This window comes from Humulus lupulus, chromosome 2 (genome assembly GCF_963169125.1).
Source record: "Humulus lupulus chromosome 2, drHumLupu1.1, whole genome shotgun sequence".
NCBI lineage: Eukaryota > Viridiplantae > Streptophyta > Magnoliopsida > Rosales > Cannabaceae > Humulus > Humulus lupulus.
In genome coordinates this window covers 202,029,201-202,054,673 of record NC_084794.1, presented here as the reverse complement: position 1 = coordinate 202,054,673, position 25,473 = coordinate 202,029,201, and the positions used below count along the sequence as shown (strand labels likewise).

Below are 25,473 nucleotides of genomic sequence, written 5' to 3'. Positions count from 1 at the left end.
ATTTTTGTTTAAAAATCAATTTATATAATTTTTTATTTAATATTTATTTTTAATTATTAAATTAATTCATTAAAAAATAAAACATAAAGGTATTTTGGGGATATTGAAATTTTTGTTGACTTAAATATGTTTTAGGGTTTATTTTAATATTTTTATAAAATATATAGTCCAAAAATTAATTAAGGAAAACATGAAATAAACACACAAGTTCAAAAAAATGTAACTCTTTTATAAAAATATTATATTATTTTAGACTTTGTGTTTTGTCACCTTATTTGTTTATGTTTTGTGTTTTAACTAATTATTTTTTAGACTCAATATTTTGTAAAATAGTTTAAATAGATCTTAAACTTTATTTTGATGAAAAAAATAAATATAACAATACAATTATTAGACAAAATAATTATATTTTTATTCTGAGTTATTAATTTAATAAATTATTTATAATTTTAGAAATCTAAGCAAACTATTTTATAAAATATACCATCTAAAAAATAATTTATTAAATTACAATATACAAATAAGTAATACGGAGACAAAACATAGACTCTATAGTTCATGAGTAAATATTTGATTTAATATGCGTTGATCAGTAAATATTTGATTTAATAATAAATTTGAAGTGTGATAATGATGACTTATTATGTAATCATATGGTTTGACTAAATTAAAAAGCGTTCAAAGATGTCATGCTTATGCTTGGAGTTAGAGGCAAAGAAAGAAAGCAATAAATAATATATTAAATATTTAATATATGGATGGTAGATTCAGAGTTATCATGTGCTTATTATGCTTTTGCTCAACTCCGTGAACCCTTTAACTAGCTCTGATTTGTTGAATCATTATTGGTTCACTTTCAAGCGTGGCAACTTCTTAAACAGACACCAAAATTTATGTGACTAATTCACTATATTATACATAAAAAAGATGATTGGGTTGGATATTTTTTTATATTATATATACGATAATTGTTAAAGGACATCATTATGCTTAATAACACAAAAATATGACATATTATTATTGATAGATATAATTCAATATTAGAAGCACGTATTTAACTTTAATAAATATTATATTATGAATATCATTAATAAATTATAGAATATCACTACATTCTATATAAATATATATAAACTATGATTAGTATGGCATATTGCCATGAGTTAAAGTCACTCTCATATTTAAGATTTTTTTTACCCGAAATTGCTACTGTAGTCAAACCAAAAGGATGAAAAAGAGAAAAAAAAAAGAAAAAGAGTTACTTTTTTATTCTTGACAAAAAAAAGTTATTATTATTTTTTTTAAATGGCCAAATTGTATTTATTAGAATCATAAAATATATTGATTATAATACAAGGTAAAGTTTCTTCTAACCAAATACCTTTATATTTTATAATTGGTGATATGTGCTAACGATATTAGCATTTCACAATACAATAGGTGTGCACTGAAAAATATAGGTAACAATAATCTAATAGTCCTACAACTTCTACATCACTCTCAACAAAAGAGAAAAATATAAGAATTTTACAAAATATTTATTTCTACCCAAAAAAATTAAGTGGCACTAATAAAACTACTATTTTATAGTTCATGGTATGATAAGGTTATCCTTTTAAACAAATTCCTCTCATATTGAAATAAGGAACCATATTAATAATTAGAATTAATAAAAATCTATGAATAGTGTCTGTTATAGTAAAACTAGGAAAAAGGGGAAATATATAAATTTATAAAAAGGAAGAAAATTGGATAAGGCGTATTAATGAAGTGAATACTTGGTTTGTGAAAAAAAAAAATGAAGTGAATAACTGGGGTTTAATATAATAATAGCAATTATTATATAAAAACTCGATAAACAAGTGAAAGGATCTATCTATCTCTTTGGTCCAGGTGATTATTTCCAGTACAAAGTCTCTCAGAACTGAAGAATAAAAAGAAAGACTGCAACACTAAAACGGGCATGATTTCCTCAGTGTACAGCAGATGATAGAGGAAAAAAAGGTGATTGTTTCCAGATAAACCCATGTCACTTTATTTTGTTTTGGGTGAATTTCGTTTCTCTTCCTCTGCAACTGAACATAGTTATCTCATATCCTGACATCTAATACAAAATATGGGGTTTTGTTTGTTTGGATGAAAAGAAAATAAAGGAAAAGAAAAGAAAGGAATTGAAAGAGGGACTCAATTGTCTGTGCACGCCCACCATTAGTCTTTTTTTTTTCTTTTCTTTTTTCGTTGATGGTTTTATGTGTCAGATATTAATGGGGTTTTCTTTCAGATTCCAGTGTTTGGCAACTTGGGTCAGTTGGGTTGAAGCCTTTTTCAATCCCAGCTGTCTGTTTTATGTAGCAAGTAGTTGTTGGAGATGGGACCAATTTGACCCATCTCTGCACCTCCTTTGTGATTTTTTCAGGATAACCCATCAACATCATCCATAATTTCTATGTCTGCCCTTTCTCAATTTTATTTATTTGTTTATTTATTTTGGTTTTTTTCTTAATTCCAATTTTGTTTTCTTTTAAGTTTAGGGTTTTTTTGTTTCACTTCTGAGCAGTACTAATTTCCCTTTTGAGGTTTGTATTATTAATGTTAACTTAGTTCTCTTTGATTGAGTTTAAATGTTATCTCTTCTACTTTTTATTTATTGTGAGTCTATATTTATATATAGATAAAGACAAACAAAAGAGTAGAGCGGAGTAAGATCTTGTTTACTCAAGGTTAGGCTTCACTTATCTCTTACTCTTAATTCAATGTGTTGAGAGTTTCACATGACTTTTGTAAAAAGAAACTTATACTGATGATAGGTTAAACTGTCACAGTCTTGATAGGAATTTAGGTAAAAAAAAAAATTTCTTTTTCTTTCATCAATTTCGTACCGCTTTTGAGATGAAAATTGGGGAATTACTAGATTAGGTCGTTGTGTTTTTATTTCATAGTTCATGCGTATGAAAACCACTGGTGGGTAGTTTTATTTCTCTTTGACTATGGCTGGATACCAAATAATCTTTTTTTTGGTTGGTTTTTCCTTCGTATTTGAGTTTTATGTTTGGTTGGAAATGAGGTGACTTTATTTCAGTTCGGATTTTCTTGATATGGCTGGGATATTAGATTTTTGCCCTAAATTTAGGGCTGCCATAAATGTTTTAAAGTTCTTGATTTTATACAAGCTGACACAGTGACACTGGCTAATCCTTTTTATGATATTATTTGGTTATATTCATTACTCAATTTCCTTGCTTTACTTAGGAATTTGGTTTGTAACTGGTATGTTGAGAGGCTATGTACATATACATGTATGTATGAAGAAACTAATGCAAGGGGATGACTGTAAATACCACAAATTGAGACTGAAATGGAAAGAATTAATTTTTGTGGGCCTCCACTGTTGGAACTGTACTTATCAGTAAGCCTGTAGATACTGAGATTTTATTTTCTTTTCTTTTCTTTTTTAGAATAGTAATGGCAGTATTTGTTCTAATTATTGTTTTCATCTTTGTTTGATTTCTCAATGGTCTCTGTCACATTTCACAATCTGAAACCCTAATTACCGTTCCACAGAATTTTACCCTCACCTTAAAATTCATTTTCCTTTTATTCATTTTCTCATTTTAAACTGTCATTTATTGCACCCATCCTTTTATTTTATGGTTTTCAGATATTTCTCATGGCCTAACAGAACTTTGTTGCCTTTTGGTTCATCTATAGGTCAGCAATTCACAAGAATCCAAATTTTGAATTATGGAGCAAATCACCATTGAAACCTTCTCATACTTTACCAAGTCTTGCGTTTCTAATTGGAAGTGATCTCTGGTTCATCTGCTTTGGCATCTTCTGGTTCTGGTTGTTTCTTCCTTACGTCTATCAGTAAAATTCTGCTTCCCACAATTTAGCCAGCTATAAATTTTGTTATCACCAATACCCAGTATTGAATTTATTTAGATCCGATTTCCTAGCACAGTTCCAGACAATTCAAGGTTTTAAAATTGGGTTTAGCATAAATTATTGAGCACTTGGGCAGTTTCCCTTTTCTCTTCTTCCTGTGGGTACTATACCAGCTAGTGAATTCAACTAAGGCCAGATGACTGTAGATGAAGGGGTTAGTAGCTCCTCGTGGACTCGAGAGCAGGATAAAGCATTCGAGAATTCCCTTGCAATTCATCCCGAGGATTGTCCAGATCGGTGGGAGAAGATAGCTAGTGATGTACCGGGGAAAACCGCTGAGGAAATTCAACATCACTATGAGCTCTTGGTTGAAGATGTTAACCAGATTGAATCTGGCTGTGTTCCTCTACCTTCCTACAATTCTTCTTCAGAGGGTTCATCCAGCCACGTTGGTGATGAAGGAGCTAGTAAGAAAGGTGGACATAGTGGGCACTATAACAGCGAATCTAATCATGGAAATAAAGCTAGATCAGATCAGGAACGTCGTAAAGGGATTGCGTGGACAGAGGAAGAGCACAGGTGAACTTATTGTTCTGGATTCAATTATGTTATATGTCATGGTATCTAGAAAAGTAAGTAAAACTATTGATAAAAAGTAGTTACTCTTTTTGGAGGATATGATTGTGCCTTTGTGTTCTTATTGCCTTATATAGAGTTTACATCACCTGTGTCTTACTGGGTTAAAAGTATCCCTTTTTCTGGTTTAGGGTCATAATTTTTTTCCGTAACAATAATTTATGCTAAGTTGCTTTCTTGTTAAAGGAAGTACCATCTGGTGATAATAGGTAGTTAAGTTTCAGTGCTTGCTTTTCATTACATCAGCCAAAACAGTCACATCTCAATAATTTAGTGTTTAGTCGCTAAGCTCAAAGGTTATACAGTGAACTGTTGTATGGTGTTGTGTTTGTGAAACAATAATTGGTAGATAACCTTTTGGATTTGTGATTGAATCACATACTGAGGGACTTTTGATTGTTCATTGGTACTTATAGGCACACCCTTCCGATCATCCTGCTATTTGTCTTGATGAAGGCTTAGTTTTATCAGTGCTTTTAATGACTAAAGCTAATAATTGTCTCTTTATCAGTGTTATCATCTTGGACTTTTTAGCAAAGAATATATACTGTGTAGTGTGTACAGCATGGTGGTCAGCTTACATATGTAGAATAGGAAACATTAAGAAGTTTTAGACCCAAACAACATATTTGAGTCTTTTGATACTTTCTCTCAGTCTTCAATTCTCTTTGTGTTAACAGATGAACATTATACATCCGCACATTATTGTTTGACTTTGTATTGCTGTGACTATCTCCCACTGAAGGGAACGTCATTCTAAATTTTTATATCCATACCTAAACACTAACCAAATGATTTGGATATCAAATTTATTAAGTAGAAGAGGTTATAGGTGAGAAGCATAGCATAACAAGTATTTGTATTAAAGTATGGAACCAATGCAATCAATAAGAGCAATATTTTGGCTCATTCTAGCGAAATTCTGGGATTTCAGATCTTTTCTGTTCTTTCTAGTTATTCCATTCTTGTGTCAGTAAGTAAGAAAATGGATAATTTTTTTGATTTATCTTAGGATTTGATTACCTTTTTTGAGGTTAGACACAATTGGATGATTTTGTATCGATTTACATGATAGGCTCGGGAGTGTGAGTGTGACAACATAATTTTGTTGTTCTGTTTATCAGTGAGCGGGAAATATTTTTATTACATATAGTGGATGCTTTACATTGTTGAATTTTACTGCTGATAGATTGGGTATTAATCAGACAGGAAAGGGACATTATGCATTGAGAAGAATAGAAGGGACAGATGGACTTGGATTTGGGTAGAAAGTTAAGTATTATAGTAATACAGTTTTACCGACCTAAATTGATCCCTCAATTTTAGACAAAAACAAACTAATTTAGAAAACAAGGGTCTAAAAGTGTAGGGATTTTATGGAGAAAAAAAGACTGAACATTGAGGTCATCAAAGCCCCCTTTACTCAACTACACTTTACTTGGAAGTGTGCGTGTCACCATGTGTAGTGATAGAGGTGATGGAGCCTGTTGTATAAATGTCATATTACCTTTCTTAAGATGAGTGATGCTAGGGACATACTTTTTTTTTTTATATAATATTCAATATTTTACACTCTTGTGTAACACGTTTTTAAACCACCCATGTTTTTTAAGGTGGATATTTTGGTAGTTATAAACATGCCGCATTAGTGAGTGTAAATTTTGATTATAAAAAATTGTGTCACATTACTCTTTTAAAAAATATATATATATATATATATAATAGTCTGGAGGGTAATTATAGCATTCAAATCTTTTGTTTCGCTCATTTCACTCGTCCTTCTAAAATGGGAAGGATTGAATTTTGTGGCCTTGGAGGGAGACTTTATTTTCCCCCTCTCTCCCTCTTGCTAATGTATTTGCGCCCTCCTTTCCAACCCTCTATATCCACTAAAAAATCACTCATGTCAAACATAGCATTAGGGTTTTAAGATTTGGTAATTATAGAGTTTTTCTCTTCCTTATAGCATCTTCCAAGGAGCTCCCTAAGCTATCTAAATTGAAAACTCCTGAGTAAGTTATTCAAACTATCCTCTTTATTTTAGTGAAACACTAGTTTCTATTAGTAAATAGGTTTGGAGAAATAATAACTATTGGTTTATCTTTTTCAGGATTTTATGGTTCTCTTCGTTTGGCTAGTGTAATTCGAGCTATATCTAAGATAGCTAATAGTATAGGGAGTGATTTGAATTAGAAAAATGTTACATCATTAGCTATTTTGATTAAGGACAATGTATAGATATCATGGTTGTAGATGCTCTAATATGATAATCAATTACATGTATGCTATGCTTGTATGATTAACTATCGCTTGTATGCTTTGCTCGTACATTTTTCATTGTAAAAGCATCTGAATGAAAATGATTTCATGATTTTTCGTAGTTTTATCAATAAATTTTTTGGTTAGTTTTCTCCCTCAGCTTGTGATAGCCACATCCTTTCATTCCTTTTTTTTTTCTCAATCAAATTTCAATAAAAATTTGTTAAAATGTCACAATAATCTTTTACAAATTTGAACATACATTTGTAACAAGTGGAATCAATCTATGATCACGATGTGTATTAGGGATTTGATAAATCAGTTGATTGATTTGTCCCCCTTTTTCTTGTTTTCTGCTTGCATTTTCTACTCCATCTTTAATTGTGAAAAATTTATGCCTGGTTCTGTTGCTCTGTATTGAGGTTTAAGTCTATTTAGTGAACTTCTAACTAGAGTTTGATAGAAGAATCTCAAGCATGACAATGTCTTGTATATAATGGATGTAATAAGAAAAGAAAGAAGATAAGATGGTATTTCCTCGAGTGTTTGATAAAGACGGGAGTGGTCATTTTGGTAGAATATGCCTGGAATGGAATTATCCTATTTGTTAGTTGAATTTTTTCCTGTAATAGTTATATCATTTAGCTGCGACATAATTCTTTCCTACATATATGTTTCATAACTTAATTGATGTATTTCTAGAGATGGAACTAGTCGTGGATGGTTTCCTTGAGAGTTTCAAATTGGTGAATATTGACACTATTGAATGTGAATGGTGTTGTTGGAGCTATTTAGTTTCATATATGATTTTTGCAAAGTAAAGTTAGTTGTTATGACTTCGTTTGGGAAGACAATTATTACGATTAGATATGTTTAGAGATAATCTGGTTATATACGTGGTTTACTCTCCTATTTGTTACGTTCAATACTTGAGTGACAGTTTAATGATGTTTTCTCTATTGGACACCAGATTATTTCTACTGGGTTTGGATAAGTATGGGAAAGGCGACTGGCGTAGTATATCACGCAACTTTGTTGTGACGAGAACACCTACCCAAGTTGCAAGTCATGCACAGAAGTACTTCATACGTTTGAATTCTATGAACAAGGACAGGAGGCGATCTAGTATTCATGATATCACGAGTGTTGGCAATGGAGAGATTGCTGGACCTCAAGGACCAATCACTGGTCAAGCAAATGGTTCTGCCGGAGGGCCCTCTGGAAAATCATCCAAGCAACCTGCTCAACCTCCACCTGGCCCCCCAGGGGTTGGAATGTATGGCGCACCATCTATTGGACAACCAATAGGACCCCTTGTATCAGCAGTTGGCACCCCAGTGAATCTTCCTGCCCCTCCACAGTTGGCATATGGTGTTAGAGCACCTGTAGCCGGAACAGTGGTTCCTGGCGCTCCAATGAACATGGGTCCCATGCCATATCCAATGCCACATACATCCGCTCATAGGTAACCCACTGTTAAATTGCAAACTGTACAAAGGACAGAGACTTACTAGCTTGTGCCCTTTCTGGGACATTGCGAACCTTCTCCTTTGAGCTTGAATATTTAGCTTATTTGGAACCACAAGTTTGAATCTTGATGTTTCACTATCATTTGTCTATTCTTGTATCGAAATAAGCCATACAGGGAAGAAACCACAAGAATCTGTACAGGCAATTCTGAGGAGGTGGCAATATTTATGGTGAAGACAAATATTTTAGTTTTTTTTTTTCATCTTATAGACATGAATAGGAAATTACTAGTCATGGTGGTAGTCAGTTCTGAAAAGTAGTTTTATTGCAAAAGTTGTAAAGAACCGCCTTGTAGCACATTCAAGTTAGTAGGTTTGATATTTTTTTTAATGTATTATTTATTGAACCTTCTCTTTTTATAATTTGTTTTAATCATTTATTTATGAAACTCTTCATTCTCGGATGATGATAATTTCTTTTGTGAATAGCCAATTTTTTTAAAGTCTACCATCAAGATCTGCAAGGGAGTCAGAGGTACTTGAACTGACTCAACCTAAATATTGATTGTGTTCATGTTCCAAGTTTCTTAGGCTTATGACTCAACCTAAATCAGTTTATCAAGTTTTTGGTTGGCTTTGTAGGTCACTAACTCAATCTGATTTGAGTTTGTGTGTATGTGCATGTTATTTCCTGGATGCTCTTCTCCATTCTTTTTTATTTTCCTTTTCTTTTTCTTTCTAAATTTCTATCCACAGATCTGTAGGTTTGTCTTTGATTTTATTTCTAGCAAAATTTGGTCCCTTTCATTTTGCTCATAACTTTTTCATTACACAACGACACAGCCTTCTTGTGTCAGGTTTACTATTTTGTTAGGCATTGTTGTAGGAGGATTCCAAATCTTACTCGTGTTTTCTAAGTAGAATTTTAGAGAATAGAATGTTCGGCGGAAATCTTTGTTATTTCTTTAGTTTTTATTTTTTGGATACAAAAGATGAAAAAAGTGCATATAAATTTTGCTTTGGTTGGTTTTTGCCATTCTTGATTTGGGGTTCATTTAAAGCATTCTATGTTTTGTATGATTTGTTTTGTTTGGTTATTTATTTTGCAATTTCACTTGGATGATTTATGATATATTCATATTTAAAATGATTGCTATTGATTAACTTTTAATTTTTTAAATTGTTTTTAGCGTTGGCATTTGTTTTTGTACGTGGCGTGTGGGGTATGTGATATATATATATATATTTTAAATAAAATACTTCATTAATGAAAATCAACCCTTACAGGAAAACTTAGAAATCTAGCACAAGAATTGGTCTAAATAAACTCTCCTATTGAACTAGTAACAAAAATTATTAGTGCATGGGCCACACCATTCGCAGAGCTCAAAATATCGTGACAAGAACCACCACCTACAACATTTAATAATTGAATAATATCTGACAAAATATGACTAAACACATGAGTCCTACTAAACTTCGAGATCCAAGATACCACAATACTAGAGTCACTCTCAATAACATCAAACTGAAAACCTAGACAACACTAAAATTACTAGGAACACTTGCCGCCCAAACCACACCACCTGAATCCCGAATAACTCCTCCAACGCCAATAAATCTCCTTGTTGCCACCACTGAAGCATCTGAATTAAATTTGAAAGTCCCCAAAGAAGGAGCCTGCCATGAGGGAAGCCTACCTGGACCAGTACCATGCATCCCTAGAATAGCCTGACCGTACTCCTGGTATTCATTTAATCCCATGAGAGCAGCATCAACCAAAGTTCCAATGCGAGATTGGGCATTATTAAAAACATATGCATTGCGATCATGCCATATCCACCATAGCATCGCTCCTTTAGATATCCCCATACACCCAACTCCCTCCAAACAGTGTAATTGCCCACAAAAGACTATGACATGACATGTTGATTCATATTCAACACCACAAAGTAAACACAGGATCAACTTCTTTTTTCCTCCTTGCAAGATTGATAGCTACATGTATCGCTTGATGAAATAACATTCATAGGAAAACTTTATATTTTGGTGGGATCCCCAAGTTCCATATACCATTCCTCCACTTGGTAATCAGCACTGGATTAGAGCAACCAACGTTGTTCTGTAATTGTAATGCAAAGGCATAAGCTATCTTCACACTGAACTGATTATTCGTCCCATAGTGCCAAATCAACCTATCGTCGTCATTATTCCAAAAAAGAGGAATACTTCTAATTAAATCCACATCACTTGGAACAAAGAATTGAAAAAGTTTCCTCTCATCCCATACTCGTGGGGTATGATATTAAAATTACACAGATAATGATATGCTATATCATGTAGTATTAAGCACTAGGTACTCCTTAGCAATACTCACTCTTGTAATAATGACCAATTGGGTCCTCAGCTGGGGAATAGTTTCAAGTAAACTCGTAGCATGTTTTGAAAAGCAAGATTAATTTCAAGGCCTTGAAATTTAAAAAAAAAAAACATAAAAATGCTCACAATGACATAATCATACATACATGCAAATGGTTATAAAGGAAAAATAAATTCTAGGTCTTGTATCTGTTATGCTCTTAAGAGGAATATGAAATATATAACCATGGCATTACATTTTAAATATAAAAAAGAAAAAAATAATAATATGTGTACTAAAATTATGCAACAAAACATTACACAAATTGATGTGACACTGTTTTTTATAATAATGAGTCTCACTTGAAATAAAATTGATTAGTTAAATGAAACTTCCACGTCAGTTAGTATAATGTCTTGGTGCATAATTTTAGTGTATATATCGTTAATACAAAAAAGAAGGGAAGCAAACGATGCCCTACTTATAAATAGAGCTTCCAATCATTGTGTAACACATGTCATGCTTATTCGAATACATGTTCTTACTTTAGAGCCGCAAGAAAATGTTATAAACCAATAATATATCAAAGTATATTTTTTTATATATAAAAAAAGAGATAAATATATGTTCTTTTAAAGAAGATAAATATAAAGTTTTATTTACATATAGTTATATGATATGTGGGTCAAGATTTGAGACCAAGTCTCAAGTTCATCTCAGCAGCCTTAGAGAATGAGAATTTTTGCTGACAAACTTGGACTTTTTGACAGCTCAAAACATATCGGTTAGGCTCATTTGGACATATCCAATGTATAGTAGGAATCATTTACTAAGAGAATAGCCTATGATCACCCATATTAGCTTCCATACTTTATACTTTAAAATCATCATTAAAATTTCACTTATTTATTTATTTTATATTAAACTTTTATATTAGCCCCTATATTATATTCTTTATATTTTTTAGATCTTTAAATATTATATCTTATAATATATATTTTTATTTATTAAAGCCAAAAAAAATAAAAAAATCTAATAAAAGAAAAAAAAGAGAGGAGTGATAAATTAATAAAAAAATAATTTAAAGTAATTACAATATTTACTTAATGGGAACTCATAATTACAAAAAAAAAAATCCCATCTACTATTCACATCTCATTTTGATGCTAATCATTCCCCAATTTCCCAAAATAACCCCTTCATTTTTTCCCTCCAAAAAAAGCTAACCTCTTTTTCTCTCTCTATCGCTCAGCTTCGAAATTTGATCTCTCTCTCTTTCTCACTCAACGAAAAACGAAGCTCATTCGGACCTCGAAAGGCTTGTAGAGCTATCTACCATGAAAAAGAAGCTCCCCCCAGACCTCGCACAAAAAACCTTCGAGAACCCCATTGACATCGACTCCAACAGAAAAAAGGTTAGATCTCGAAAATCCTTTGATATTCTGGTTATTGTTGCATTTTGATTGTTGATTTTTGCTTGTTGCTTGAATTTGTGGAATTGGGTTTGTCGATTTGAACATCTAGGTTTTTTAGGGTATATTGATGTTGCTTGATAGAGCTCGATAGTTGCTTAATAGAGGTCAATGGTGTAACACCCTACTACCCTAGAGTTGTTACCATGTGATTTTAAAATGTGTATTTGACTCGTTAATTGAGGTGCTAGACCCAAAAGTGTAATTAAATTAACGTAATGAATCATTTAATAAAACTTTCATATAAAATATTTGTACTTTCATTAAGATCGTAAAAGAGTTACATTGGGATCCCAAAATATTGTTTAAAACATATTTACAATTCAAAAGTCAATGTGCAGTCGACCTAAGCGACAAAATCAGAAATTATACTGTGCTCCTCAAAAGTACTCCAACCGTGGCGGCCAGGTAGGCCAAACATGTACGCACCGCTCCATGCCCTCCAACTCATAGTTGATCGACTTTTTCCTAGTCCTTACCTGCACCATAGAACACCCGTGAGTCGAGGCCCAGCAAGAAAACTTCACAGCACAACATACAATAATTTATTTCAATAAATGCACAACTAATCAAACACAACAGACAATCCACAAGTTTCTATTAAAATTCACAACAACGTCCTAAGCCGGTCAGGGTACGTTACCAGGCACCAAGTTCACGGTCTTAACTGAGCGGGTGAGTACGACATCCTTAGATGGCCTTGCCCTGGCGGCCTGCATTCAACATGCTTAATGGTGATCTCGACCTTTGCCGCTCCGTCACAAACACATATATAAGCATAGATAATCAGGTCATGCCATGCTCTATGGGCACATACTGTTTTCTTACCTTGAGTCCCGAGCTGACAGTACAAGGCGATCCCGAGCACGATCCCTAATCCCGAGCCATAGTGGCCAACCTAGTCACAACGTAACAATAAATAACCATCACAATCTAAACCAATTAAAAGCTTCGAAATAAGAGACTAGCCTCTGGGACCTCGAATTCTAGTAAATCGTGTAGTTGAATCCTTCCCGAGCCCTTAAGTTTGAGTTCTCGAGCCTAAAAACCCTAATTGGCCAACATTTCCCATTTGAGCCGCGACGCTCCTCAGAGGCGCTGCGACCCTCTACAAGTTAGAGAGCTCGAGGCTCTCACCTGGGGAACACGGGCCGCGGCGCGCCCCAACTCGCGCCACGATGCTTAGGCAATTTCAGAGAACCTTCAAGGCCCTCTCATGCACACGGGCCGCAACGCTTGAAGAACAGTGCCGCGAATCGAGCTCGAAACCTAGAATTCCCCAGTGTTTCCAAAATAACCAAGATGCCCCCAGATCAACTCTTAGCCCTTTAACGCCTCCAAGGACAAACCCGTCATTTGCCACATTCCCACTAACTCCTTGAGTAGTCCTATAAATCCCCAATTACTCCCGGCATGCCCAAATAATCACCAAATAACTACCTATTACCCGGTAAATCCTCAATACACGCTAAGTTCCCAAAATACCCCTAGGCTCACCCCAAGCCGTGTATTTGACCCAATTGTGACTATTCCGCTAATCCACTCACTAGGATCGCCTCAGACCACACATCTCAAATGTATCCCCATAACACTGGGGTCTCACTCATAACACATAAATAATAAAAATATACCCTCAACGGGTTAAAAATTACAAATAGTCTCCAATTTATAGAAACAGACCCACATGCATATTTAATACACATAAACATGCACAACTATTCACATTACCATATAAATCATTTATACCACATAATCATTCGTATATTCAATTAATTCCACATATAAATTTGATTATGCCCTCCTGGCACAGTAGTCAAGGCACTCAACCTTAATAGCAAATTTGGGACGTTACAACTATCCCCTCCTTATTGAAATTTTGTCCTCGATATTTATTCAAACATCTTAGGATACTGATCCCACACATCTGACTCGAACTTCGGAGTCAAGTTATTTGCCTTATTATTTCCTTGTAACACCCTCACTAGAGTGAGTCTCATCCCGTAAGACTTTATCTCTCCTATCCAGGATTTCCACAGGCCTTTCCTTACACAATAAATTCCACTAAAATTCCAGGGTCTCTTCACTCAATCAAGGGTAGTACTCAACACTTCTTCTGTAACGACCCAAATTCGCTAATAAGGCTTAGGGGCCTTGATTAGCATGCCGGAAGGGCATAAATGGGATTAGAGTGGATATTGTTGACTTAAATGTGTGAATATGTGATTAATGTTAATTATATGATAGCTGATGATCTTATGTGGTAATATGAAATAAATATGTGATATATGTGAGAACCACATTATTATGTGGACAGGTTTGCAGAGCACGACTTAAGACGATCCTAGGGTCAGATAGCGGGAAAAGTCACAACGGGACTTAAGATATGACTTTGGATAAGTTAGGGGTATTTTAGGTATCGGGTAGTGATTTGGACTATCGGGTTACGAAAATAAATATATGGAGATATATTTGAGGTTAGGATGTCTAGGCGGGAATATTGGGGGATTTTACCATTTTGGCCTCGGGGACAGTTCCGGCACCCCGAGCCTTGAGATTGACTTAGCAATAAGATAGACTTAAGGAAACTTTTAGAAGGAAAGACAAACCAACCAAAACTCTTTTCCTCAGTTCTCTCTCACTATTAAGGAAAACAAAGGGGAAGAAAAACATTGAAATCTTAAGGGAATCAAGTTGGAATTTCTGAGGATTGAGGTGGGGATTTGGAGGCTTAGCTCAGGGATTAATCAAGAACTGAGTCAGGGTTAAGGTAAGCAATTTAATCTTCTCTTCTATGGTTTGAAATTCTGGGTTTTGGTTAAGTTTTGAAGCAAACTTGGTTTTGATGTTTTAAGACAGAATTAAGGAGGAAACTCGGGGACTTAGCTTGGCCTTGGCTTGGTAAAGTGGTTCAACAGAAGAGGTAAGTTTCAACTCATGGTTTAGAGGTTTTAAATTGGGTTTGAGTGGCTGGTTTGAGTGTTTATAGTTGTTGAGTTTCAGAAATTGAAAAGAGAGGATTAGTGTGTGTTAGGCTGTGTTTTCTGTGGAATTGTGTTGTTTAAGTCATGCTAAAGGAGTTGGGATTAATTAGTTATGAGTTGGGGAGCTTTGGGATGGTTTGAGGTGAGGTTTCAAGCTTAGAAATGATGGGTTTTCTGGGCACGAAGGGGAGGGCCGCGGCTCTGTTCTAGAGCGCTACGGCCCTAGGATGAAAAATGGCCAAGGAGGCTCGGCCAGGGGAGGGCACCGCGGTGCCCAAAGCAAGGGCCGCAGCGCGTGTTATGTTTGGGAAGGCATGGGTTCTGTTTTGAGGCTAGGGCCGTGGCTAAGCTTCAAGGGCCGCAGCCCTTGGTTGCACACATGAGTTTTTGAGGGTTTTAGGCACGGGGAAGTGGTCTAGTATGCTCGGGATTGATCTCACCACCGTGCTTGGTGGAATTTGGATTCCCGGGAGTTAGTTTTATAACCGTAAACCTATATTCGAGTATTAATGGAACCCTATACTTTGGTTGTGACTAGGTGATAAAGGCTTAGGCTCGGGATCGGATCGTGCTTGAGGGGCGTAGCTCGTAATTCAGTAACCGTACAGACTAAAGGTAAGAAAACTACACTCGGTTGAATATTTGAACGGGACTAAGGGCTCCTTAATATGAATGATTGAAAGAATGGTATTATGCCATGTAAATTGTAACCAATGGCCTAAGCGAGCCACGGTTAACTTGTGCAATTGGCACGGCTCGGACACTGGTATCCGAGGACAGCTTATTATGCACTGAGCTCAGTTTAAGCGGGCCGAAGTCAGTGGGTTAAACAGAGGGTGCGGCCTAAGATGTCGGCCCTAACATTTGTGTAGATTGAATACTGTAATTGGCTATAGATGAGATTGTTGAATAATCTAGGTGTGGTTGAAGTTGCTTGTACCTTGAAACTTGTCTATATGCTATGGATTAGATAACTGAGCATGCTTGCTAGAATATCTGTTAGAGACTGCTATATGTGTTGTGTATGTTGTTTTCTTGCTGGGCCTTGGCTCACGGGTGCTGCGTGGTGCAGGTAAAGGCAAAGGCAAGACCGATCAACCTTCATTGGAGAGCTCTGCAGGGTGAATGTACATGACAGGCCGCTCAGCCGCCACGGTTGAGGAGATTACAGGGACGAGAGGACCAAACCCTTGTAGTTTTCCTTAGTATGGCTAATGTTTACTTTTAGCTGTTGAGTTTTGTAAACCAGCTTTTGAACACTGATCTTTTGGGGATCCCTACTGTGAACTATATGTAACTTATAAAATGTATCTTTTGAGACCAAAATGTCTTTTAACCCTAGAACACTTAAACTATTGACACACTTTTAAATTAATGACTTGATTAGCAAGTCATGCACTTTATAAGTACACAGCGTAGCGGTCTTGGCTATCCAGGGCGTTACATCTTCCCTTAACATTGGCACCAATAACACGTCATGAGCCTTTACCCATGATGGGGTAAGGCTAATCTATAGGCCCCTGGCCTAATCCTTATTAGGATCTCACAGGTCTATCAAATCTAGAGCATAATTCCTCTTTCTTTCCCAAACTATCTTATCCTTTTTAGTCCACAATACTCGGAGAAATACAAAGTCTCCAATCCTGGAACTCCACGTTCCCATGTTTAAATTTGCGAATTCTTATGTCCTTTCAAATAAGCAGACACTCATGCCCTAACAATCCTTAATAACTTCATTAGTCCTCCAAACCGATTCTGAACCAAGATACTTCCTGTCCCTCATTTCATTTCCCAGAATGAGTACTTCTCATTCCCTATCTCACAATGTCTTATTCAGAGTCTCTCTAGCCATCGACCGACATTCATCACCGTGACAATCCAATCAAGGGACCGTATTTGCTTTAATGTCCTGAAAAATTACATATCTAAGGTAAAATACTTAAAGTCTGAGTCGTTCCTTCAGGTTATCAGTTTGTCTGAAGGTAACCAATAATTCCAAATTTCAATCTTATACTCATCGCCCTCTATGACCCTTTTCAGAACTTGGGAAATAAAAGGTCTCACTCCGACGCTTTCGACTTCAGTGTCCCACGGAGACGTACGGTCTCCCTTTGCACACACTCATTCTTATGATATCTCGCTCACACAAACCAGAGTGTGTTAACCCAATATGTCAAGTCACAACTTCTTGTATCCATTCATCTTACCTGCAATATGAGGTGGTCCACCCCCTACGGTCCATAACTATATTCCTCCATACTCACTCCAGGATGCCCTAGAGTCATAATAGCCTCTCTGGCTTCTGATTATCATCCTTCACTTGCTAAAAGATTAGGCAGTGCGCCTCCCGGTATACAAATTTTAGGTCTTAATGCCCATTCAAACTTCTTGAATAAAACAATCATAAGGGGTAATATAAGACTCATCCATAATCTTTATCTCCACGCCAACATCCATTGGATCACTCATCCGATCCTCCTATCTTAACCTATCCATGCTAAAATGGTAGGATTCTTAACCATTCATACAAGGTATTCCTTCTACATTTCATTATTCATAGAGGTAGGTCTGCTGATTATCACTTACGATTTCTATACCAATCCTGGTTGTTACCTCACCTGACTTTACTATAATCCATTGTGAATCATACAGCTGGCACAAACCTTTCTAGCTTAAGATGTCAACCTCTACGTTAGTTTTCCCTGAGTGATAAAGGATTTCAATGTGAGTCCTTCACTAGTTCCCACTAGTGCCTTTGTCTCATGGTCACCCCATATAGGTGACAAAATGCTTTAACTTTTATGCTAGTGCACGCACTTCTTTTCCATAAGTTCCGTCACCTCATTCCAACAGTGGCTATCTGGCATTATTGACTCAAAGTCCCGTGTATAACATTTATGTCCTTATTCCTTTATTCACTGGGAAGCACGATCAATCACCTTTTTAGTTTACACATGGGCGCACCCTAGTCCTTGACGCACCGCACTATAACTCCATGTTTTAAGCAAGGTCAGTGTCTATCGCATCGTCCTCCTGTATCAATCCATCACATGCATATTCTAATGCCAAGGCGTGCTAATGAACCTTTAATTCAAATCTTGAAATTCCCGTACACGACTATCCATTCAGGCAACTTTAGGTTCTTACGTTGCTTCAGTCAAGGGTATGGCGATCCTCGAAGATGCTTCAAGTAAAAGTCGATGTGTCTTACCAGTTCCACAGTGCTTCTAACCTCTAAGACGTTCCTTTATTTGATTCCTTATTGTTTTTATCTTAATTAAATCATACACAATCCCATCACTTCCCATAATGTGACCTTGAATATCATCTGGAGAAATCGGAACCTATCCTTTCCGGAATCTTACCTGTAATCTTTGCTTTCTCAGCCTTGATAGTATCAGCGAAAAGAAATGCTACTCGTGTTTTGTTCCTAACCGAAAGTACTCCAAAACACTATTGCATCCTTTCCCCCCTCTTAACAAATGGTGTTGACATATACCATAGTGGGATGCTCCGTCAAATTAGTCCCCCAAGTCCAATGACTTATTCAACTGAACCCTTAATTCTTTCTGCTCAGCTAGTGCCATTCTGCATGATGTCTATGGTACCGGTTATATCCCTAACTTAGTCCCGTAGCATCCTCAATTTCCTAGACGCGAAAACAATCCCAGCGAATCCTTGTAAATCTATTTGAAACCTCACTGACCGATCCAGTTTCCCTTTGATCTAACTGAGATAACCTTAGTGGTGCCTACCACAATAGCTAAGCATTTCGTAAACACCGCCGAGTCCTTTTCTTTTAAACCCGGAAGTCACCATCCTCTCTTACAGTCCATGGTTGTCCCTAATTTTTCAAACTAATCCATACTTAGGATCATACCAAAATCCTTATATGACTAACTCAATCAAGTATTGCTGTCAACTTTCTACCCATAATACTCTAAACCATCTCCTGGAAATTACCAACTTTCCCTAGCAGACAAAAGATCTCAAGCCCCATAGCGTAATAACCATACAATATGTACCACATATCTATGTCTCCACTAAGTGATACGTAACACCAGACTCAATCAGTATAATATAATGGAATGAGAACTAGAAAGAAAACTGTCGTCTCCTAGGAACCAGGCTCGGGCCTTGATTGCATTAAAGCAGACACTCGAGCCAGAGTCAGGCTATCCACACTTCTTGGTTCTCTCCTCTTCGATCTCGAGAAATCCCTCTTGAAGTGCCCAACTATTCCACATAGAAGAGATGCCTTCGCTTGAAATTCTCTCAGATTGCGTCTCCTGCACCTGGCGTACACTAGATAACTTCTCCAGACCTCATTGTCACCCTTGATACTATGACCCCTCCTGTCAGGACTAGGAGTAGTAGAACTATCAGGGGACTTTATTTTCTAGTTACTGGGGCCTCTGCCCCTACCTGATCCTACAGATGAGGGTACCATTGTCTGAACTTCCCGCCCTACGACACTTTCGCTCCATATCTCACCTCTTGCGTTCTCTATAGCAAGGGCCCTCCCTACCGCCTGAGCGTAGGTAGAAATCTCATGGACTAAAGCGATCCTAACTCCTGGGCTACCCCAAAGTTCAGTCGTTGAATGAATCGTTCCTTCCGGGCCACATACGTTGGTACCAAGTCAAAAGCAAATTTGACCAACCCATCCAATTCATTAACATACTCTGTCATTGTCTTACTACCTTGAACGAAGTTCATAAACTCATTGGTCTTCGTAATTCAAACTGCGTCACAATAGTACCCCTCATTAAACAATTGTCTGAATTCCTCCCAACCCATCATGACAACATTCCGGGTCTAGGATACAACTTCCCACCACGTCCGGGCATCCTCCCACAGCATGTACGTGGCACAAGCCAAACTATCCTTGCCTACCGCTCCCATGTAGTCAAGGATGGAGCTAATCACGCCCATCCACTGTTCAGCTCTGAACGGATCCAAGCCTCCATAAAAAACTAGAGGATAATGCCTCTAAAATCTTTCATACAGTAATTCCCATCTGTTCCTACCCTCCAGTTGAACCAAAACTGGTGCCATTGTTTCCAAAACACATGGGGCAGTGTTCCCTGATGGAACCCGTTGTCTCAACCACCTAATCTCTTCCTCTTGCTTGCATGCCATCAAATATCTGCTGCCAATCCTAGGGGGAAGATGGAGGATTCTGGCCCTGACTATCATTCACAACCTCGATATTAACAATGCCTGGTCCAATTGACTGCCTTGGATACATAACTTCTGAATCTGCCTGCAATCAATGACTTAACCTATCAGGAATGATAATCATATCAAGAACTATTCCACGAGATGGGCAAAACAACACAATAACCACATACAGTATGCATACCAGAACACAAGTATAAAACATTTATGCATCAATTATCAAGCCTTACTCCCACAAAATACATTTATATATGTCATGATTTCTATATCAACAAGCAAATAAGGCAATTCAGATAAGAAATTAGACAAATATTTCACTTAATACCAACTAATCCTGAGTCGAGCTTGTCTTTGGAAATAAGCGTACATGTTCGGTCAATCTCCAGGAACCATAAACCTTGGCACGCTCTGATACCAAGTTGTAACACCCTACTACCCATGTGATTTTAAAATGTGTATTTCACTTGCTAATCGAGGTGTTAGACCCAAAAGTGTTATTAAATTAACGTAATGACTCATTTAATAAAATTTTCATATAAAAGATTTGTACTTTCATTAAGATCGTAAAAGAGTTACATTGGGATCCCAAAATATTGTTTAAAACATATTTACAACTCAAAAGTCACTGTACAGTCGACCTAAGCGACAAAATCAGAAATTATACTGTGCTCCTCAAAAGTACCCCAACCGTGGTGGCCAGGTAGGCCAAACATGTACGCACCACTCCATGCCCTCCAACTCATAGTTGATCGACTTTTTCCTAGTCCTTACCTGCACCATAGAACACCCGTGAGTCGAGGCCCAGCAAGAAAACTTCACAACACAACATACAATAATTTATTTCAATAAATGCACAACTAATCAAACACAACAGACAATCCACAAGTTTCTATTAAAATTCACAACAGCGGCCTATGCCGATTAGGGTGCGTTACCAGGCACCAAGTTCACGGTCTTAACTGAGTGGGAGAGTACGACACCCTTAGATGGCCTTGCCCTGGTGGCCTGAATTCATAATGCTTAATGCCAATCTCGGCCTTTGCCGCTCATGGCCTTTGCCGTTCCTGACCTTTGCCGCTCTTGACCTTTGCCGCTCATGGCCTTTTCTGTTCCAGCCTTTGCCGATCCCGACCTTTGCCACTCCGTCACAAACACATATATAAGCATAGATAATCGGGTTATGACCTGCTCTATGAGCACAAACAATTTTCTTACCTTGAGTCTCGAGCTGACAGTACAAGGCGATCCCGAGCACGATACCTAATCTCGAGCCTTAGCGGTCAACCTAGTCACAACATAATAATAAATAACCATCACAATCTAAACCGATTAAAAGCTTTGGAATAATATAATAGCCTCTACGACCTCGAATTCTACTAAATCAGGTCGTAGAATCCTTCTCGAGCCCTTAAGTTTGAGTTCCCGAGCCTAAAAAACATAATTTGCAACAATTTCCCATTTGAGCCGCGACACTCTTCAGAGGTGCCGCGACCCTCTAAAAGTTAGAGAGCTCAAGGCTCTCACCTGGGGAACATGGGCCACGGCGCGCCCCAACTCGTGTCATGGCGTTTAGGTAATTTCAGAGAATCTTCAGGGACCTCTCACGAACACGGGCCACGACTCTTGAAAAATAGCGCCTCGACTTGAGCTCGATACCAGAATTCCCCAGCGTTTCCCCTGCACTTTTCCAAGCTAAACCCATCCAAATTCACCCTGAACAATGGCTAAATCCAAAATTAAGCTACGAACCCCAAGCAATACATCCAGGGCAACAATTTAACACCACAACATATCCAAGAATTCCAACAAAACCCTTAAAATCTACCTTGAGCTTTGAAGCTCAAGAACATAAAAAAATGTAATTTAAAACTTATAATTCACAACAGAAATGGGATTACAGATCTTACCTCAACAGTAATTTGACCCCAAACTATCCCTTGATCCTAATCCTAACTTCAGCTTCTTGGATTTCTTGGCCAATTCCTTAAGAACTTCACAAATCTCCTAAGCACACTAAGAGGGCACACCAAGAGGGAAGAAAGAGAGCCGAATGAGAGGGAGAGTGTGGTAGAGAAACTGAGTGCTGCCTTCTATTTTTGGTTCTAGACTCCTAAGGCGCTAAGCCTAAGTTTATCCCTTACACCAAAATGACCAAGATTCCCCTAAATTAACTCTTAGCCCTTTAAAGCCTCCAAGGGTAATCCCATAATTTGCCACATTCCCGCTAACTCCTCGAGTAGTCCTATAAATCCCCAATTAATCCCGACATGCCCAAATAATCACCAAATAACTACTCGTTACCCGATAAATCCTGAATACACGCTAAGTTCCAAAAATACCCCTAGGCTCACTCGAGCCGGGTATTTGACCCCGTTGTGACTATTCCGCTAATCTGCCCACTATGACCGCCTCGGACCACACATCTCAAATGTATCCTTATAACACTGGGGTCTCACTCATAACACATATATAATACAAATATACCCTCAATGTGTCAAAAATTACAAATATGCCCCAATTTATAGAAACGACCACATGCATTTTTAATACACATAAACATGCATAACTATTCACATTACCATATAAATCATTTATACCACATAATCACATGTATATTCAATTAATTCCACATATAAACCAATTATGCCCTCCTGGCATAGTAATCAAGGCACTCAACCTTAATAGCAAATTTGGGACGTTACAGATGGAGTTTAATCGTATATGATATATAATATTGTTCGATAGGCTTGATAGGGTTCAATAGCTGGACTTGATAATGCTCGATAAATGCATATTGATTTTGCTCGATAGGCTCGATGGGTGCTCAATAGATGTTCGTGTTGAGATTGGTTATATAATGGTTAAGAAGTGATACACATAGGGCTGTCAATTCGTGTTATCGTGTCATGTTTCAGGTGAACACGATTTCGACATGACATAATTGTACTCAACACAAACACGACCCGATTAAATAACGTGTCATAAAATATAAACACGAAAATGCCACATTTATAAAACGGTTAACTCGTGACACGACACATTTAACATGATATTTAAACAAAGTCACATTCAGGTCGTGTTATCCTTACATGGCGTGTTTATATTTTAGACCTATTTATAACCTATTTGATCCACATAGATAAAATAAATATGATAAACGAGTTCAATAAAGTGATTTTAAATATTTGCTTAACGCGTTAAACAAGTCATTAGGCCATAAACATGCATTTAGGTGTGATTGCTGGTCCAAGGTTAAAAATTTAAGTTAAAAGGAATGGATGTTTCATTAAAAACATTAAAATGTATATGGGATCCCATAATAACATTTACAATGTTGTTTATAGTTCCAAAAAGGTCATTACAATTCAAAAGTTACAACCCGCCGACCTAAGCGGCAAAAATAGGGTTACACCCTAGTTTCTTTGAAAAACCTTGGCTGTGGTGGTCAAGCGGCCGCATATGTACACATCACCACCTAAGCTCTCCAACTCATAGCTAGTCCAACTTTCCTTTCCATTTTCTTGTACCATGTAGCACACGTGAGCCAAGGCCCAGCAAGAAAACTTAATACAAGTGCATGAACAATATATACAGATTCAGATGTATATCCAGTATGCCCAACAATAATAACCTACTCATGTATGCATACAACTACAAATAAATGATTATGGAATCATTCTGGGGCTCGCAACCCTAATCAGATGACCATAGAGTCAACCTGGGGTCTTTTGCCCAGAATAGATGACCATAGAGTTAACCTGGGATCTTTTTCCCTAGCTATGTGACCATAGGGTCAACCTGGGTCCTTTGCCCTAGCTCTGAGTAACTAGCCATAGAGCTATCCCCAAGTACTTTAGTTTTCTACGACCATTGGGTCAAACGAGCATGTAATGCTCTCCTGATTAGATCTAATCATATCGATCAGCACTCAATGCGCTATTGCCGCCCTTAACTCATAAGTCAATGCTTTTCTCAATATATAATGCAACAAGCTTTCATCATATAACAAATATCCATATATAGATCACTCAACATGCTTCATCAATAATCACAGGCATAATCATAATCGTATGCATTTACAGGGGCCAATACTCAATCAAAACTATATTCAGCATTTGGGCCAAGCCCTAATCATGTTTGTCACATAATGGGTGCAATTTTCTTACCTCAAGTCTGAGTGTAATGAAAAATAAGAACGACCCTCGAACACGATCCTGATCCTGAGCCCCTAGCGATAACCTAGTCACAACCAATTATAGAATCCCATCAATAATGAGTAAATAAAGGCTTTCGGATAGAGTCCTAGCCTCTGGGACATCGAATCCTACCAAACTGGGTAGTAGGATCGATCCCGAGCCCTTAATTTTAAGTTCCCATCACTAAAAACCCATTTTGGGCCATGACCCCAAAAACCCAAGCCGCGACAGAATAGGGGCTAATCCCTTCTTTGTCTGTGCCGGCCCAAGGTGCCCCCAATAAACAAAAACCACTTTTTTTTTTCAAGCCTGGGCTGCATCACACAAGAAAAGGGCCGTGGCTTAACCACGAACACAACCCAAAAACTCAGTTTTTCCCACTTTAAATCCTTCCAAAAACCTATCCAAACATACCAAAATCTCAAAAAAAAAAAGTTCCCAATCATCTCCATGGCACAAAATCCTCAAAACCTAAGCTTCAAATCATTCAAAAACTCCTCAAAGAGTAAAATCCAAATTCAAAACTTAAGAAATTTCACGAAACGAAAACGCGGAAATTGAAAACTTAAATGACCTATGGTTATGTCATTTCTCGCTAAATCCCCTAGCTAATAAGCTTCTAATCTTTCCTAGAATCGTTATGACTTGATCCTTGCTTGAATCTGAGTCTTAAAACTTAAGTTTCCTTCGAAAATTTGACGAACGATAAAAATGGATAACATGAGAGAGAGAAAAAGTGTTTTGAATGTATATTTCTTTCTGATAGGTTACTTCGAGCTTAAGTAATCTTAAGTAAATCCCAATGCTCAGGGTCCTAAAAACGCCCCCGATGGTAAAATAGTCAAAATTCCCAAAATTTCCTCCTGATCTCACTAACTCCCAATATATCATCAAATAATCATTCCCATTACCTAATAACCCGGTAATGTGCTAAATACCCAGTATACCCCTTGACTCACCCCGAGTCAAGTATTGATCCTGTTGTGACTTTCCCGCTAACTTGCTCCCTAGGATCGCCTCGTGCCAAGTAACCCA

General features: G+C 36.9%; 1 protein-coding gene across 3 annotated transcripts; it reads left to right on the top strand.

Annotated features, from left to right (window-relative positions):
- Window positions 1-1,852: 1,852 nt before the first annotated feature.
- On the top strand, window positions 1,853-8,672 carry LOC133818886 (transcription factor SRM1). 3 transcript variants are annotated; one of them, XM_062251988.1, is made up of 3 exons: window positions 1,853-2,004; window positions 3,709-4,464; window positions 7,751-8,672. In XM_062251988.1, the coding sequence occupies exons 2-3, from the start codon at window positions 4,082-4,084 to the stop codon at window positions 8,247-8,249; spliced, it is 882 nt and encodes a 293-aa protein (XP_062107972.1). In that variant the 5' UTR covers window positions 1,853-2,004; window positions 3,709-4,081; the 3' UTR covers window positions 8,250-8,672. The 3 variants fall into 3 exon arrangements, with proteins under 3 accessions (XP_062107972.1, XP_062107973.1, XP_062107971.1); XM_062251989.1 differs by lacking the exon at window positions 1,853-2,004 and adding an exon at window positions 3,271-3,406; XM_062251987.1 differs by lacking the exon at window positions 1,853-2,004 and having other exon boundaries at window positions 3,577-4,464.
- Window positions 8,673-25,473: the final 16,801 nt, after the last annotated feature.